The sequence below is a fragment of the Cydia strobilella genome, chromosome 2, assembly GCF_947568885.1.
Source record: "Cydia strobilella chromosome 2, ilCydStro3.1, whole genome shotgun sequence".
NCBI lineage: Eukaryota > Metazoa > Arthropoda > Insecta > Lepidoptera > Tortricidae > Cydia > Cydia strobilella.
This window is the reverse complement of record NC_086042.1, coordinates 30,027,398-30,043,812: the sequence shown is the minus strand read 5'-3', so window position 1 is coordinate 30,043,812 and position 16,415 is coordinate 30,027,398. Positions and strand designations below refer to the sequence as shown.

The following is a 16,415-nucleotide window of genomic DNA, read 5'->3' as shown; positions in this document are numbered from 1 at the left end:
TGTTTAGTTATGCAACCGATTTTTACTTTTAACTGCCAAATGATCAACTCGTTTTCTTGTCATGATTGATGATTTGATACTCATGACAAACGAAAACCGGAGAACAAGACTGCCCGATGCAAGGGCCTGACACTCTTTGATAGAGAAAGATAGTCTTATTGCGATTCCTATAAGAGGGAAGAGAAAATAGTGCCATGCTTTGTCTTTATCACCGACCGGGCATTTTTTCATGGTCGGGTTATGGCATCATAGCAAGGAGGCGATGGCGAAATACCAAAATTTATAAGAATGAAAGAGAAAAAGGATTATACTGCCATACATGAAACTGTCAATACATGAATATGCCTTTCTCTTACCCCTGGTCGCTCGGTTTCATGTCTATAACTACTTGTATATACTATGTCTATGACATTTTTACTTTTTTTTCGGGGTTTATCAATGTACGATTGTCAAGTTGTCTAGCCCCCAGACACAGAATAAATAATAGTACTAGGTAAGTACAGAAGATTCACTCTAAGAAAAGGCGTCTATTACGGCCGATATGACCGCGAGGTGGCGCAAGCGCAAGCAGGCGTCCGTTCCGTAGCGGTGCGCGGCAACTACTATGGCTAGACACCAAAATTGGTGTGGGCCGCATGTACTTGTAGCGACCCGTCGAAATCGCGGAGTGAGCCACGCCTGCCCCAGATCCACGCACGCGCAGTCTTTGTGCCGCGACCACGAGTCCGCGACAGAAGGCGCCGCTCTTGCATATTCGAGCGATAGAGGTAGATTTTCGATTTTAAGTGATAAATAAAATGCATGATTCACGCCTAGTTCATTATAAAATACTAGCCTTTTACTTCGTCTGCGTGGACTTAGTAACAGCAGCTAAAGTAAGTATAGCGCCTGGAAAAACTTTCATAGCGATTATTCAATTTGAGCATATTATGCACACAAATTAGCAGACACTTCATTAATTATCTCAATTCCACCCCGCTTTTTACTTTCTTAAGGGATGATTTTCGGGATAAAAACTATACTATGTCCTTCTCAGGGACTCAACCTATCTCTATGCCAAATTTCATCTAAATCGATTCAGCGGTTTAAGCGTGAAGAGGGAACACACAGACAGACAGACAGACAGACTTTCGCATTTATAATATTAGTATGGATATGGATTATCCCCGGGATTAGGACAAAATTGGCGGAAAAAAAAACAATAAATTAATATTATCTTACTTTATTTACTTAATTTAATATTCGTACATTATAAAAAATATGCATTTCGTGAACCAAATGCATTCGTTGTAAGTTCGTTGATACGTAAAAAAATATTAATTATTATTTATATATATTGGACGGTAATATAGGCAAAACAACTTGTCTATCTATAAGTCCATCGATGTCAGAGATTTATAAAAATATCCATTAAGAATAAAAAAATATTCAAAAATAAACTCTTTTTTCGGATCTTTTTGTACTTTTATACAACGATAGACCAATTGTTGGTATTTATAAAATTATGTACATCAATCATTATCACTACACAATACAATATCTGTAAAACTTAATTTAAAATAATAAGTTGTACAATAGAGTCATAAAATATTACTCCATAAAAAATACCATTTGGTGAAACTAGATGGCGTGCCAATCACCAGGTATTCTTCATAAATAAATTCAAACATTGCAGAATCTTTGCCAATATCTTTAAAATACAATATTGTCTATGGAATGTAAAATTTTAATAAAACTCATTTGCCCCTACATTAAGAAAAATAATTACAAAATAACTTATAAAAGCGCCATCTAACAAGCGACGCTTGAAGTTTTTACTCTCTATTCGTTAACTAGGTGGCGCTGCACTGCGTTATTCCGCGATATTAGATCCGGAATTCTCAACTCAAGTTAATAGAACATTTTAATTTTAAGCTTTTAAGTACATAGGTTGGTTTATCAGTACTTGGGACGTTCAGATCCGACTTCCGAGAGCTGCCTAGTTACAGTGGCGTAGTGTGAACTAATCTAGCCGTGGGCGAAATCGCATCTGCGAGGCCCTTTTCTTTCACTGTGCCCGAAGGGGCCTCGCGCGAGGCCCCCCTTGGGGCGCGAGGCCGGCGACGGCCTACTTCGCCCACGCCTAGCTACGCCACTGCCTAGTTAGTTGGAAGGCTTTTACAGCTGGTAGTTGTGCATGGTGTTGGCATATCCATGCTTGGAGCGCTGTGAGTAGTGCGAGTAGCTGTCCAGGTCTCTTGCGCGAGCGTGTGGGACGAGTAGTACAGGTTGTAGGGCGAGTGACTTGCGGGATGCCACGGACGCAGCGTCCGTTACGTAGGCATTATTTACTTCACCTGGAACAGACAATATTACATTAAATCATATTAAATATAAAGATTAAATATTAAGATCACTACTCTACATTGTTATGGCACCACGAGCTGATTTGTTTGTTTCTTTAGTCTTTCTGGTCGTCATATGGGTCTAAATCGCCGCTGGCGTAGTTTTGGCCAATAGGGTATTTTGACAGTATGTAAAAAATAAATTATTTTACAGCATGAAATAAAGCACCAGAATATTAATAGAGAAACGTAGACAGCAGTTATTTTTAGACACAATTTCTATTTTAAAACCCGTATAAAACTATAAAGAGTAGGTAATTTGATTGTGACGTCACATGCTAGTGTTTCATATAAATTCCATAGTAGCAAAATCGTTTTGACAGTTCGAAAAAAGAAACTGATTTGACTAGTGGTCAAATACCCTATATTTAAACTGTAGGCATTTATTTTAAGGTCAGGTGAGGTAAGAGAAATTATTTTATTTTTCTCGGGGCCAGAGAAACAATATTTGGAAGGTCCATCTGCGTAAATATTTATTCGGGCGATTGTAATATTTTTTTATTATTTCATCATTAATTTAATTATTTACAGTCAATATAAAAAATCCAAGACAAGACACCAAGTTATTTCTACATATAAATAACAGTATTAGGTGTAGTATGGCCGTAATTGCAAAACGCTTGCAGTGTGTTGCCGTTAAGTAGTTTAGCATATTAAATAATTCATAAGACAGACGGACAGACAGTTTCGTACGTGGTTGAAAGACGGGGGAAACTCGTTCTACGAGCAGGTAGCAGGAACGTGGGCGTTGTGACAGAACTTGACTCTGTTGTCGTATTTATTTCTTTTTAACCAGGGGTGCGAAACTCCTAGCTTCGGGCAAACTGGCTCCGTTCGGCACAGTATTGCTCCGAGCAATTATTAGGGTTGGCACACTAGGCCAGAATGATAACAAGTACCTACTTACCTAACTCAGTGGTTTTATATTATAGTGTGCTACTGCCTAGTTCTCGCTATCATGGCCGCTGCCGTGACAGGAATCAGGGTGGAACTGTGATGTAACGATGAATTCATCAATAATTCGTATTCCCGTTGTTAAATGGACTTTACATTGTGTATTCCGATTGTTGCAATAATACAAAAAAATAATCCTGGCCAGCTATCAAAATTTCGGCTATCAGTAGAGCCAAAGAGGATATATAGAGCGGTACTGTCATAGTAAATTTTGTAGCCACAGTAAATTCACTGCCATCTATCGACACACGATTAAAACTAAAAATAAAAATATCAAAAAATGTATTTATATATGGATAAATGATTTTTTTATTTGCAATACTTGCATTGATTATTTTTATATTATTTTGACCCATGTTCTTTCACTGATATGCGTTAAAATTGTTAAATAACAAACGAAACCGTCAACGCCATCTATTCGACTGTAGGCCAAAACTAGTAGCGCCCTCTGATCGAGAATCAAATTTTCGTGATTTTCGAGGCACGTATTTACCTTAGACTGTATCCATCTATTACGGGGTTATATCTATCTTTGATAGAGCTAATGCGTACTTTTACTTGAATTATCTGTACGTAATGTTATGCTGGTGACGTCACTGCCCATCTTTTGATGGCAGTTTCAAAACATTGAAAAAATATAAAAATAGTAAATAGGTACAGACGGCAGTCTGTTGTCAAATCAAAATGCACTAAGTAAGTAGGTAGAGTGACGCATGAGTTGCGTCATCAGCAAATATACGCAAAGGTAATCACAAATATCACAATGCAATGCATATCGCATGCACCTGTCATTTTGCACGCCAGAAAATTGGAATTGGAATATGTGACTGTAATAATGTAAGTGCAATGGTTGAAAAATATAAATAACAAATGTGATATAATGTATAAAAATAGGACTATTACATACTATCGTTTGCCCGCGACTTCTTCTGCGTGGACTTAGTAACAACAGCTAAAGTAAGTATAGCGCCTGGAAAAATTCTATGCACACAAATTAGCAGGCACTTCATTAATTATCTCAATTCCACCCCGCTTTTTACTTTCTTAAGGGATGATTTTCGGGATAAAAACTATGCTATGTCCCTCTCAGGGACTCAACCTATCTCTATGCCAAATTTCATCTAAATCGATTCAGCGGTTTAAGCGTAAAGAGGGAACACACGGACAGACAGACAGACAGACTTTCGCATTTATAATAATAGTATGGATGGATTTAAAAAAAATGCATGCATAATAAGTACCAAATAAGAATAGAATAGTGAACAATTGCATGTAAATTAAAATATGTATGACATTACAATGCCCTGCCAGGGCCCATATGACTCTGAATGTACCTAGTTATTAAGAACTGTACTACACTGTGGTTGCAATAAATAAATGACTAAATGACGATACACACCTTTATAGAGAGATGGAGGTGGATAATGGCTGTCAGGCTGGAGCCTTACATGGCGCGTAGCGAGTATGAAGGCGAGGGCGGCTAGCACTATGCCGTCCAGACAGCCGATTACAGCGAGGAGGTAAGCCCAGCGGATGTGGCAGCGACCTGAAATGTTACAGAAAACTATGACACAATATGTTCTGGCGCATTGTTTTGGTCGCAGTTCATCACACATCAGTGGCGTATTGCGAACTAATCTACCCGTGGGCGAAGTCGCATCTGCGACTCTTTTTTTTCACTGCTCGCGCGAGGCCCCCCTTGGGGCGCGAGGCATTGGGCGAGGGCCCACTTCGCCCACGCCTAGCTACGCCACTGTCTCACATCGCTTCGCTCGTCGTCGCACCTAATCTAAGGCTAGTTATGCAAATGGTTAGAAATCCTGTCAGGAAAATATGCGAACGGGTAGAAATGCTTTCGGGACAGGAAGTTATTGAGAAAAAATAAAGTGGTAAAAATTGCAAATGGCAGAAATCGCAACTTGGAAATAACGATTCCCGGAACATAATATGTTATATTATAAGCATCACTCTGGTCAGCTGTGGGCCCATCTAGAGGTACAAGGCGGGTACTCGGGGTGCCAAAGTCAGGGTATGGTAATGGATTCATTCATTCATTCATACATAGGGGAGACAGTTTCAGCTGTTTAAGCTATATCATCATCATCATTCGCTTGCCCTTATCCCATTCATTTGGGGTCGGCGCAGCAGTGTTGGCCGAACGTTAATTGCAATTAACCATTAACCAGTACAAATTGAACCGTAAGTCGTAACGGACGGTTACAGTTTACGGTTCAATTTGTACTGGTTAATGGTTAATTGCATTAACGTTTCGGCCAACACTGCGGCGCAGTATGTCTTTTTCTTCCATACCTCTCTCTCGCCCGTCATCTCATCACTCACTCGCATTCGTTTCATATCATCTCTCACGCAGTCCATCCACCTTTTCCTCGGTTTTCCTATCCCGATACTTCCCTCCACATTCATTCGTAATACCTTTTTCGTCACATGACTTTCATCCCTCCGCATTACATGTCCACCACGCTAGGCGATTCGCTCTTACTTTTTCTACTATAGGTGCAACTTTCAGGCTTCCTCTATACTCATTCCTTATCCTATCCATTCTTGTCACACCACTGTTTAAGCTATAATATGTAGTGTGTGTACTACCTTAACAGTTTTTATTTCAATTTATTAACATACTAGCTTTTGCCCGTGACTTCGTCTTCGTGGACTTAGTAACCCCAGCTAGAGTAAGAATAGCGCCTGGAGAAAATCTTATAGCAATTATTCAATATGAGCATATTATGCACACAAATTAGCAGACACTTCATTAATTATCTCAATTCCATCCCGCTTTTTACTTTCTTAAGGGATGATTTTCGGGATAAAAACTATCCTATAATCCTATGTCCTTCTCAGGGACTCAACCTATCTCTATGCCAAATTTCATCTAAATCGATTCAGCGGTTTAAGCGTGAAGACGGAACACAAAGACAGACAGACAAACAGACTTTCGCATTTATAATATTAGTATGGATTTACTGTGCTGTCCATTTATGCATATACGCACAATTTTAGCCCGTTCGCTTTACACAATGCCACTTTGCGCACTATAAATCACCAATGTCCGATGTAATTTTACTTTATATATATCCTTTAATCCAAAATTTGATTTTTCCACGTCCTTGACTGGCAAGCGCAGCGCGCTACCAGTGCAGCGCGAGGCCGCACTGGCAGGATCGCCATGTAAGGTGTGGTGTCAATGTCTCTGTTATTTTTCATATTCAATTATTCATAATGTAAAAAACCGACAATCACAATATAAATTCCTAAGAATCTACCATGTGTAATTTTAAGTGCAATTGTATATTGTGAGATAAATAAATCCACGAATTAATAAACTAGTGGATGTGAAATGACTCCTATTTAGTATGAAAACCAGTGTCGCTAAACTCACACATTCATAGCCACGTTAATATACGTCACACACTTACAAAATTGCTCTGATTCGTAGCAACTTTCCATACCAAAAAGTTATTACCGGTGGACATTTCTCGAACGAATATCAACTGTAGGCTACATGAGTGACGGTTTAAAATATAATGTCAAAGCTATATGACATACGACTCTTTAATTATCTCATTCATCTCACAAAAGCTCGCTCAACGTTCACCTAATACAACTACTCAACACCAGATGGCGTTATTTTATATAATTTTAAAATCACTTACATAACAGGCGAGAAAAGGGCTAAAAAACCAGTATAAGTAAGGTCTAATTACGCATGGTTTGTTACGGATCTCACGGTCACGTTACACTGGTGTTTTCGAGACCTCTACACGCCTGCGAGTAGCTAACCGTTGGAACTTCTTTCCATTCGACGATATAGGGAGGGGACAGTGTAATCGGAGTGTTTTATCGATATTTGTGTGTTCAGTTAGGTATTGATATTTCATTACCGTATGTTTTAACACATTTAGATGATACTTTATTTATGATTATAATATAGGTAGTGATAATCGTGATTGTATGAAAAATAATATGTAGTACAGTACAACAAATATCTAACTAGAAATTTGTTTCTTATTAATTGACCAACTAGGTTGTTAATGTGAACATTAAATATATCTTAAAGTCAAACAGATAAAATCATAGTTCTTTAAAGGTCTATTAACTCGGTATTGCTGTTATTTTGTGATCACAAATCTGCAATTACTTACATAGGTAAGTATTCGTCTTTAACAATATATTTACTTGTAGCAGCATTTAAGGCCAATCTAGACGGGACAACCTGATTAAATTGTCAAATTAATTGTATGGTGTGAAAGCATACATGAAACTGGCTCATCGATCCCACTTGATTTGATTGTAAGATTGTGACCTATCAAATCAGGAAGGGGGGCGGCAAAATTCCAATATTTGACGCTAGTTTGCGTGGTACGGAACACTTTTTATTAATTAAGTGAGCCCGAATGTCACTAATAATTACTAAATTAGTAACTAAGTTTTAGGCGTGTGGACGCTAGATGAGATGTATGCCAATTTTATCCCCAGAAATCTTTCTCTAAGAAATGCTCCTAGCAAATGGTGCTATATTTTTGCGGAAACTAATTTTCTTGCCCAGTAGCATTGATCCATTTATTTTTAATATCGGCATCTTGTGGTAACCTACAATAATTAATAATAAAGAAATAGAAAATATAAAACGTTTATTCATGGCACATTGCATGCATTGTACGCATAAGTGCATTAAGTACCTAGTCTAATTATATTAACGATGAAAATATGATGGGTGTAAAAAACAAAAACATATGTAAAGGAATACGAAGGTTTGAAAGGTTGCCATGAAATGACCCCGACTTAACTTAGTGCTTGATGACCAGAGCTGCCATATTTACTAAGACATTGATTATCCCAAATAATAATTAGAAACGTGTCTAAAATAATAATTTATTACCGAACTACAAAACATCAAACTTGAAATATCGTAACTTTAACTTTATCGATATAAATATCGACATTGCGCAGCATCTGAGTAGCGAAGTTATTTGACATTTAGGATAGCGAATATTCCAGATAAACGTAAAGAATAGTGACAAAGGATTGTGAACTCTAAGTTCTAACTGATAAAATATAGATTTACTTAACGAACATTCGTAATAATGCAAAAGAAACAGATTTTTCGTATTTATCGGATTATATTTAAATAAATAACCACCGGTGATAGGAAATACCTCCACGTGAAAGATTTTTTCAACCGCTGTGATTTCTGCAGCTTAATACTGCACAATACGGCATTTTAAATTTAATTATCAATTTTTGTTAGACGAGCGTACGTACGACGTGAATGTCATTCGAGCATGAAGTTTACACAACAACTGAGCATAGTCTGTGCATAAAGTGAGTCGGTCGCTACTAACTGTCGGATAGACGGGAACGCCCACTTGCCATCTCCATCCTACTCCGTGAATAAATCATATCATATCATATCATATCAATGATACAACCAAAGATAGATATAACTCCGTAATAGATGGATACAGTCTAAGGAAAAAACGTGCCTCGAAAATCAAGAAAATTTGATTCTCGATCAGATGGCGCCACTAGTTTTGGCCTACACTCATATAGAGGGCGTTGACTGTTTCGTTTGTTATTTATTATTTTAACGCATACCAGTTAAAGAACATGGGTCAAAATCATATAAAAATAATTAATGCAAATAAAAAAATCATTTATCCATATTTAAATACATTTTATCGTATTTTTATAAATATTTATTTTTAGTTTTAAAGTGTGTCGACAGATGGCAGTGAATTTATTGGGGTTACAAAATTTACTATGACAGTACCGCTCTAGTATAAGTTACTTTATGATACAACTTTTGGTGTCTAAATACGAATATATTCTGTTAAAATAACGCGTACATGCTATTATATACCACACACACTACAAAAATAAGTGTATTAGGTGTACCTATATTGTACTGGTCAGCCGTCGGCCCGCATGTTTCCTGCACGGCCGGTTCTCCCCACGCGGCGGGGTATACGCACACCCCCGCGATCATGCATGCCGCTGTAACAAAAACAAGCAAGGATAAACATATAATCTTAATAAACATAATTAAGTCCGCCATTTTTGCTATGATGAATTGTGCAATAAAGATTAGATAGTTAAATAAATTAATCTTGCTAAAATAGTTTTACCTAAGTTCATATTAGGTTTTTATGCGTTGGTGTAGACTTGAAGTGTTCACAGTCATCACTCATCATATGTGACGTTTTCAACCAAAAGGTACCACATTGTCGCTTGTTGATAAGGTTGATTTCTAATGGAAGCTACTTACTGACAAGCGACAATAAGTACCCTTTTGGTTGATAATGGCACATATTAGATTAGTGTAGGTATATGTTATTACTGAAAGTTATGAAGAGAAATAGTTATTTGTACAACAAGAGAGGAAAGTTGATTTTTCTTGCGAGTGTTTATTTTGAGTCCCGAGAAAGCGAAAGATTCTATAATTGAATCACGAGCGAAGCAAGTGATTCTAAGGTAGAATCTTGAGCGTAGCGAGGGACTCAAAAACACGAGATGTAAAATAACTTTGCTCTCGTGTTGCACACATAATTTTTCACCTCAGTAGTGAGAACATATTAAAGGTTAAAATGTATTTCGAATTACACAGAATAAACAGAAAAAAAAGTATCATAATATGTACGATACGATAAGATACGATACGAGACGAGACCGGACCGGACCGGACCGGACCGTACCGTACCGTACCGTACCGTACCGTACCGTAGCGTACCGTACCGTACCGTACCGTACCATACCATAAAAAAATGTAATAAAAGTATGAAGTTCATGGCCTTCACTAAATTAAAAAGCTACATTGTTTCACTCCCTGGAGTGAGGAAAGTCGCACTTTCCTCACTCCAGGGAGTGACGAAAGTAGGCTTGTTCGAGCTGCTGAGGTGAAAAATATATTATTTCAATGCATGTGAAAAATTAGATCAATATTGTATGAACAGCACTAGCTTTAGCACTAAATGATATTACTAGACCAGGGCCTGACTTAGTTCTGACCGCCCTAGGCTGACTATGTATATCCGCCCCCCGCTTGTCTCAACTCAGAGCCGCCGCCGCGCCCCCTTGGTCCTTGCGCCCTAGGTTTTAGCAAAGATAGATATATAACTCCGTAATAGATGGATACAGTCTAAGGAAAAAAACGTGCCTCGAAAATCACGAAAATTTGATTCTCGATCAGATGGCGCCACTAGTTTTGGCCTACACTCGTATAGAGGGCGTTGACTGTTTCGTTTGTTATTTATAATTTTAACGCATACCAGTGAAAGAACATGGGTCAAAATCATATAAAAATAATTAATGCAAATAAAAAAATCATTTATCCATATTTAAATACATTTTATCGTATTTTTATAAATATTTATTTTTAGTTTTAAAGTGTGTCGACAGATGGCAGTGAATTTACTGGGGTTACAAAATTTACTATGACAGTACCGCTCTAGGTTTTAGCCTTATTAGCCTGTGGCACAGAATAAGTAATAGTATTATCATCCTGTGGGTAAATCAGGGATATAGACCGTGATTACCTTTTGTATTGTTTTTGAGCTCCCGATATTTCAACGCAGTTACATGCATCTTGTTCACGGGTAAACAACAACATAATTATGTCTAGTGAAACTATCCGTGAATCATTTAAAACTGCTAAATGAAATTTTTTCAGGAAAATTAAATATTTATACAAATAAATATTTTATTTATTTAACTACATATAAAAATACTTTGTATTTGTACTATTAAAGTAAGTCGTTCGTTTAAAATTAATTCTGTGCCGTTTTCAATTAAAAGGGTACTTATTGTCGCTTGTCAGTAAGGTGCTATTTCCATATAGCTTCAATTAGAAATTAATCTTATCGACAACCGACAATGTGGTACCTTTTGATTGAAAACGTCACAAATAGTTAACTCCTTCCTTGCCTTGTCTAATCACTGAAATCACTAAAAAAATAAATTAAATTAAATAATCATTTTTTTTTCAGGCATAGAAGTGTTAGTAACAAAAAACTTAAATACTAATGTTAAACAGTACAATTAATTAAAACCTACCATACTAATGTACACCTATAGGTATAATGCGGCATTTTGAGTGTGTCATAACCGCTATTAGGTGATAGTTGTAAGAATTTTATTGCTGTCTATTTTCGTTTTGTCGCTTTCTGTTTTTTGTTCCACTAACACTTAGTTTTTAATCTTAATTGTTACTAACCATTATGGGCCAGTGTTGTCTTAAATAATAAATTGAAATTGAAAAATTGAAAATAAAACAAAGTCGCCCGCCGCCGCGTCTCTCTGTGTGTATGTTATGTTCGCGATAAACTCAAAAACTACTGAACGGATTTTATTACGGTTTTCACCTATCGATAGAGTGATTCTTGAGGAAGGTTTCGGTGTATTTGTTAAGGTTTTGTATAACCCGTGCGAAGCCGGGGCGGGTCGCTAGTTGTTTACTAAGTCTATAACAACATTTAAGTACGTTACTTGATAAGACCTACGCTGTCCGGCGTTCTGTGTGATAGAAAAGTGCCAATAAAAACTAAGGGCAAAGTATATAAGGCGGCCGTCAGACCTACCATGACATATGGTTCCGAATGCTGGGCAACTTTGAGGAAGCACGAGCAAAAGCTCCACACAGCAGAGATGAAAATGCTCCGGTGGGCAGGAGGCGTGACGCGCTTAGATAAAGTGCGGAACGAATATGTAAGAGGTTCCTTCAAAGTTGCACCAATAGCCGAGAAGGTCAAGGAGGGGCGACTAAGATGGTACGGGCACGTCATGAGGCGAGACGATAGCCACCCCGTAAAAACAGTGCTGGACATTAATAGCACGCAGCGACCAAGAGGCAGAGGCAGACCGCCCGCCACTTGGTGGTACACCGTCGAGAGGGACCTAAAAACCCAGAATATCCCATTGTTGACAACCCAGGACAGACTGGCCTGGCGCAAGCGCACAAGAAGGCCCGACCCCAAATGAAGTTGGGATTAAGGGCAGGAAGAAGAAGACTTGATAAGACCTACGACTTTGAACAAATAAATAAAAGAAACCGAGCAGCCAGCTGCAATGTCATCATTGTCATCAATTAACATTTCTCGCTTGCAATTTGCTTCGAAAGTGTTTAGCAATTATTGGGATCAGGCGTCCGCACCGCGTCGAAAGCTACAAAGGGAAAATGTTCTGAATCAGTGAAGATGGAAATTAATTCACGGTTCGACAGTTTGTATAATTTTTAAGTGCAAATAGATTTCCATTATTTCTAAATAATAAGTGTAAGAATAGTTATTTGTGCAACAAGAGAGGAAAGTTGGTTTTTCTTGCGAATGTTTATTTTGAGTCCCGAGAAAGCGAAAGATTCTAAGGTAGAATCTTGAGCGTAGCGAGGGACTCAAAAACACGAGATGTAAAATAACTTTGCTCTCGTGTTGCACACATGATTTTTCACCTCAGTAGCGAGAACATATTAAAGGTTAAAATGTATTTCGAATTACACAGAATAAATCGAAAAAAAAAAATATTATAATATGTACGATACGATACGATACGATACGATACGATACGGTACGGTACCGTACCGTACCGTAGTATGAAGTTCATGGCCTTCACTAAATTAAAAAGCTACATTGTTTCACTCCCTGGAGTGAGGAAAGTCGCACTTTCCTCACTCCAGGGAGTGACGAAAGTAGGCTTGTTCGAGCTGCTTAGGTGAAAATGTCATTGCACTGCAGTGGTGGACAACATTGAAAGAAAAAAACCAGCCGCAATAAAAATCAGTAAGAATCTCAATAAAAGACGCAAATTAAAACAATTATATCTAAACACTCAAATTAGCTATTGATTATTTTAAAATATAAATTATGTAAGTACTTTTATTTAGCCAGACATAGTTACGTATGGTAATAGGTATGAATAGGTAAATGAGTAATTTAGTAACTTTTATGTCTCATTTTGGGTCGCTGAGCTAACAGATTAATTTTAAGTGTTTTTTATTCTATAGCAATCTAGTTACCCACCTGTGTTATCGCCGATAAGCTACAAGAGAGTCGACTGAGATGGTTTGGACACGTGAAAAGAAGACCTGATTACATCGGGAATGTTGCTATGGATCTGAACATTGCTGGGTCCAGAGGAAGACCGAAGATGAGATGGGCGATACCATAGCAAAAGACATGAGGGCCTGCGACGTTTCAGTAGACGACACGTCCGATCGTGCGAAGTGTAGAGAAAAGACAAGAAAAGCAGACCCCACAATCAGATGGGAATAATAATTGCTAAGGAGAGAGAGAGAGAATATAGCTACCCACCTATAGTGTATGTAGGTAAAATTTAGTCAATTGCTATTACTTAGTAAAATTACTAACAATCGCACAAACCACAAAAAAAACAATAACATTGTTGCTCAAACCTAATCACAATTAGCTCCATGCATGAATTTATTTTTATTTTTGGATTCATAATTTATATCGTTGGAACACCGGAAGTGATAAAAATACTTTTGTAAACCTTAACATTATTTTATTAAAAAATATTTAAAATGTTGAAAATTTTTGAGCGGTTGAAACGCTCATAATTTTTGGCGCGAATTCGACAGAGCGTGATGACGTCACACGTTGGGCGGCCCAACTGACGTTTGCTACTAATGACACTAATCTGTCAAACGCGTGACGTCACGTGGCGTTTCGAGCGTTTCGCTCACTAGCTTTTCGCGGGCAAATTTTTGTACTTTTTATTTATAATTTTATGTGATTAAATGGTAATTTAAAAACGGAAATGCATTTTTAACATGATGTAACGGTAACAAACATCCGAATAAAACATATTTCGTTCAAATATAAACTTCATGTATGAGGCTAATTATCACAATAGTATGTAGGTGCTACAACAATACATAACGGTTGTTATAAATATAGGTAGGTAGGTATTTCCTTCCTATAACAGACAATGCGTTGGTTATCGTAGCCATGGTAAACACTTTCTTTTGCGTAGGAAACGATTAAACCTGCCAGTTCATTTGTAACCGCCATTTTGTTCACTTGGGAAGGTGTTTTTATGTTGTCAACAGTGAATCGTTTATGTAGATCAGTGTGTACCAAGAATAGGTGTTAATTAACTTCCAATCCAACCTACTTTTTCGTGATATAAAATTGTTTTTTATTAATTTATTGTACGCAGTTTTGGTTCTAGGAGCCAATGCAATTTATTGCCCAAAAATTCACCATGAAATTGGCTTTTAATTCTTTTATTTTTAATTAAAACATTAAAACAAATTATAAACTAATTAGAGCAACTTCAAATTGAGTTTTTTTAACATGATCAGATAGGTAAGATAAAATGAAATAGGTACAATTATCACAGATCTCCCCATCCATAACCATGCACAGTGTGACCTCAAATTACAAAGAAACTTAAACAAATCACATAAACACAGTGTAATTAGCATATGTTGCGAAATGCTACGTAATTAAAAATCACGTCCACGTCATTAAGTCACGGTCCGTGGTCGCTGTGGGAATGTAAACACACACACAGGTACACATTGCAGTTGGTAAAACATTGTATTAATTTTTTAAAGTTTCATGCAGAAACAATCAAGAATACGGGCCCATTTTAGAGGAGGGGTGTGATGTGTGATAGTTTTTTGGAAGTTATGTACGAATTATAATTTTATTTTACCACTAGCATTTATACTAGTGTGCATACAATCGCGAAGAAATTCGAAAGTGTATGTGATGCCCCTAATCGGCTTTGGGCTAGCCTGGGAACTGGGAACGCCCAAATCCCAGGTAGCCGAATCCCTCTGGAGCGTGCTTGAGAGACAAATAAACACAAGTAAAGTTGTTCGGGGAGACGGAGGAAAAAGATCAGTTTAAATTACGCTGTGCACCAAAAATCAGGTAAACGGATGCGGAAGCACCAATTTGCTCAGCGTAAAAGTGAAAGGAGCACCATAGTCCACGGCATTGCCATACGCGATCGTGTGTGACACACTGCATGAGCGCATACGAGTGAAGCTGTCAGCAAACCAATGTTACATGACCTCAGAACGCATTGTCAGAGTAATTAATTAAAGAGTTTTTTCCGCAGACACTCCGGCTGTGGAATAAACTCCACGCCAAGGTTTTCTCGAAGGATTAAAATATGGGGTTCTTCAGTTTTTTCAAGACAGGAGTGATTTTTTATATACTTATACCGAGTTTATTTTGAAAAGGATGAATTGCAAGCATCCATAGGCTACTTTACCAAGGCTAATACTACTCTTTGGAATAAGGGCTGTAAGCTTGAGTAAGAATAAGTATAGCCTGCATATCCGATTTCTAAGAGCCAGTTCGCCATAGATTTACTATGGCGAACTGGCTCTTAGAAAAGCGGACAGACTATAAAAAGAAGTGAGAATTCCAAAATCACCATTCTTCTGGTAGGTACGTACCTATAAGCCTGGCATTGGCATCGCCCCCGTGGACGAGAGCGATCGGAGTAACATAGTTACGGAATACGGACATACACGGTCGTGACATGCTGTATTTGTGAAGTGTGACGATATAATAGCAATACCATGAAGCGTGAATATAGTTTAAAAGCTTTGTCAGTAATTAGGGCAGTGGAATAAGTAAAAGTTTTGTTACTTCATATTAGTAATAGCGGAAGCCGCTCGACCCCAATTTCAAAGGAATACCGCAAATCGATGTACAGGTTAGCCGTTTGGCACACAGTGATCACATAAATGATCAAGGCCCAGGTATTACGAACTTCGAAATTACGAAGCCTGCGTATCTCTATCACTATTTTGAAGTTCGAACTATACTTCAGACCGCCATTTGCTATACCTATTTCACAAGATTTAAAGGCGAGCTAACTAAATAAAACAGGTTGATAACCCCTGTTCTAAACTAAGAGAATGCTAAGAAATAAAACACCGGCCAAGTGCGAGTCGGACTCGCCCACCGAGGGTTCCGTACTTTTTAGTATTTGTTGTTATATCGGCAACAGAAATATATCTTTTGTGAAATCACGGTTTATGAGATACAGCCTGGTGACAGACAGACAGACGGACAGCGGAGTCTTAGT

The 16,415-nt window shown here is 37.8% G+C and overlaps 2 protein-coding genes across 2 annotated transcripts; one reads left to right on the top strand and one right to left on the bottom strand.

The window, feature by feature from the left end:
* Positions 1-2,157: 2,157 nt before the first annotated feature.
* Positions 2,158-9,342, bottom strand: LOC134755325 (LHFPL tetraspan subfamily member 3 protein). Its single transcript, XM_063691791.1, has 3 exons — positions 9,252-9,342; positions 4,738-4,884; positions 2,158-2,336 (listed from the first exon to the last, which is right to left on the bottom strand). Exons 1-3 carry the CDS (start codon positions 9,340-9,342, stop codon positions 2,158-2,160), a joined length of 417 nt encoding a protein of 138 aa, XP_063547861.1.
* A 2,588-nt stretch (positions 9,343-11,930) lies between these two features.
* On the top strand, positions 11,931-12,329 carry LOC134755320 (uncharacterized). Its single transcript, XM_063691789.1, has one exon. It carries the CDS (start codon positions 11,931-11,933, stop codon positions 12,327-12,329), a length of 399 nt encoding a protein of 132 aa, XP_063547859.1.
* Positions 12,330-16,415: the final 4,086 nt, after the last annotated feature.

Coding starts and splice junctions, on each gene's coding strand:
- LOC134755325 (XM_063691791.1), bottom strand. CDS start 9,342: ATGATCGCGGGGGTGTGCGTATACCCCGCCGCGTGGGGAGAACCGGCC. Junction 4,885..9,251: donor GGCTGACCAGTACAATATAG/GTACACCTAATA, acceptor GTAACATTTCAG/GTCGCTGCCACATCCGCTGG. Junction 2,337..4,737: donor ACCTCCATCTCTCTATAAAG/GTGTGTATCGTC, acceptor TGTCTGTTCCAG/GTGAAGTAAATAATGCCTAC.
- LOC134755320 (XM_063691789.1), top strand. CDS start 11,931: ATGACATATGGTTCCGAATGCTGGGCAACTTTGAGGAAGCACGAGCAA.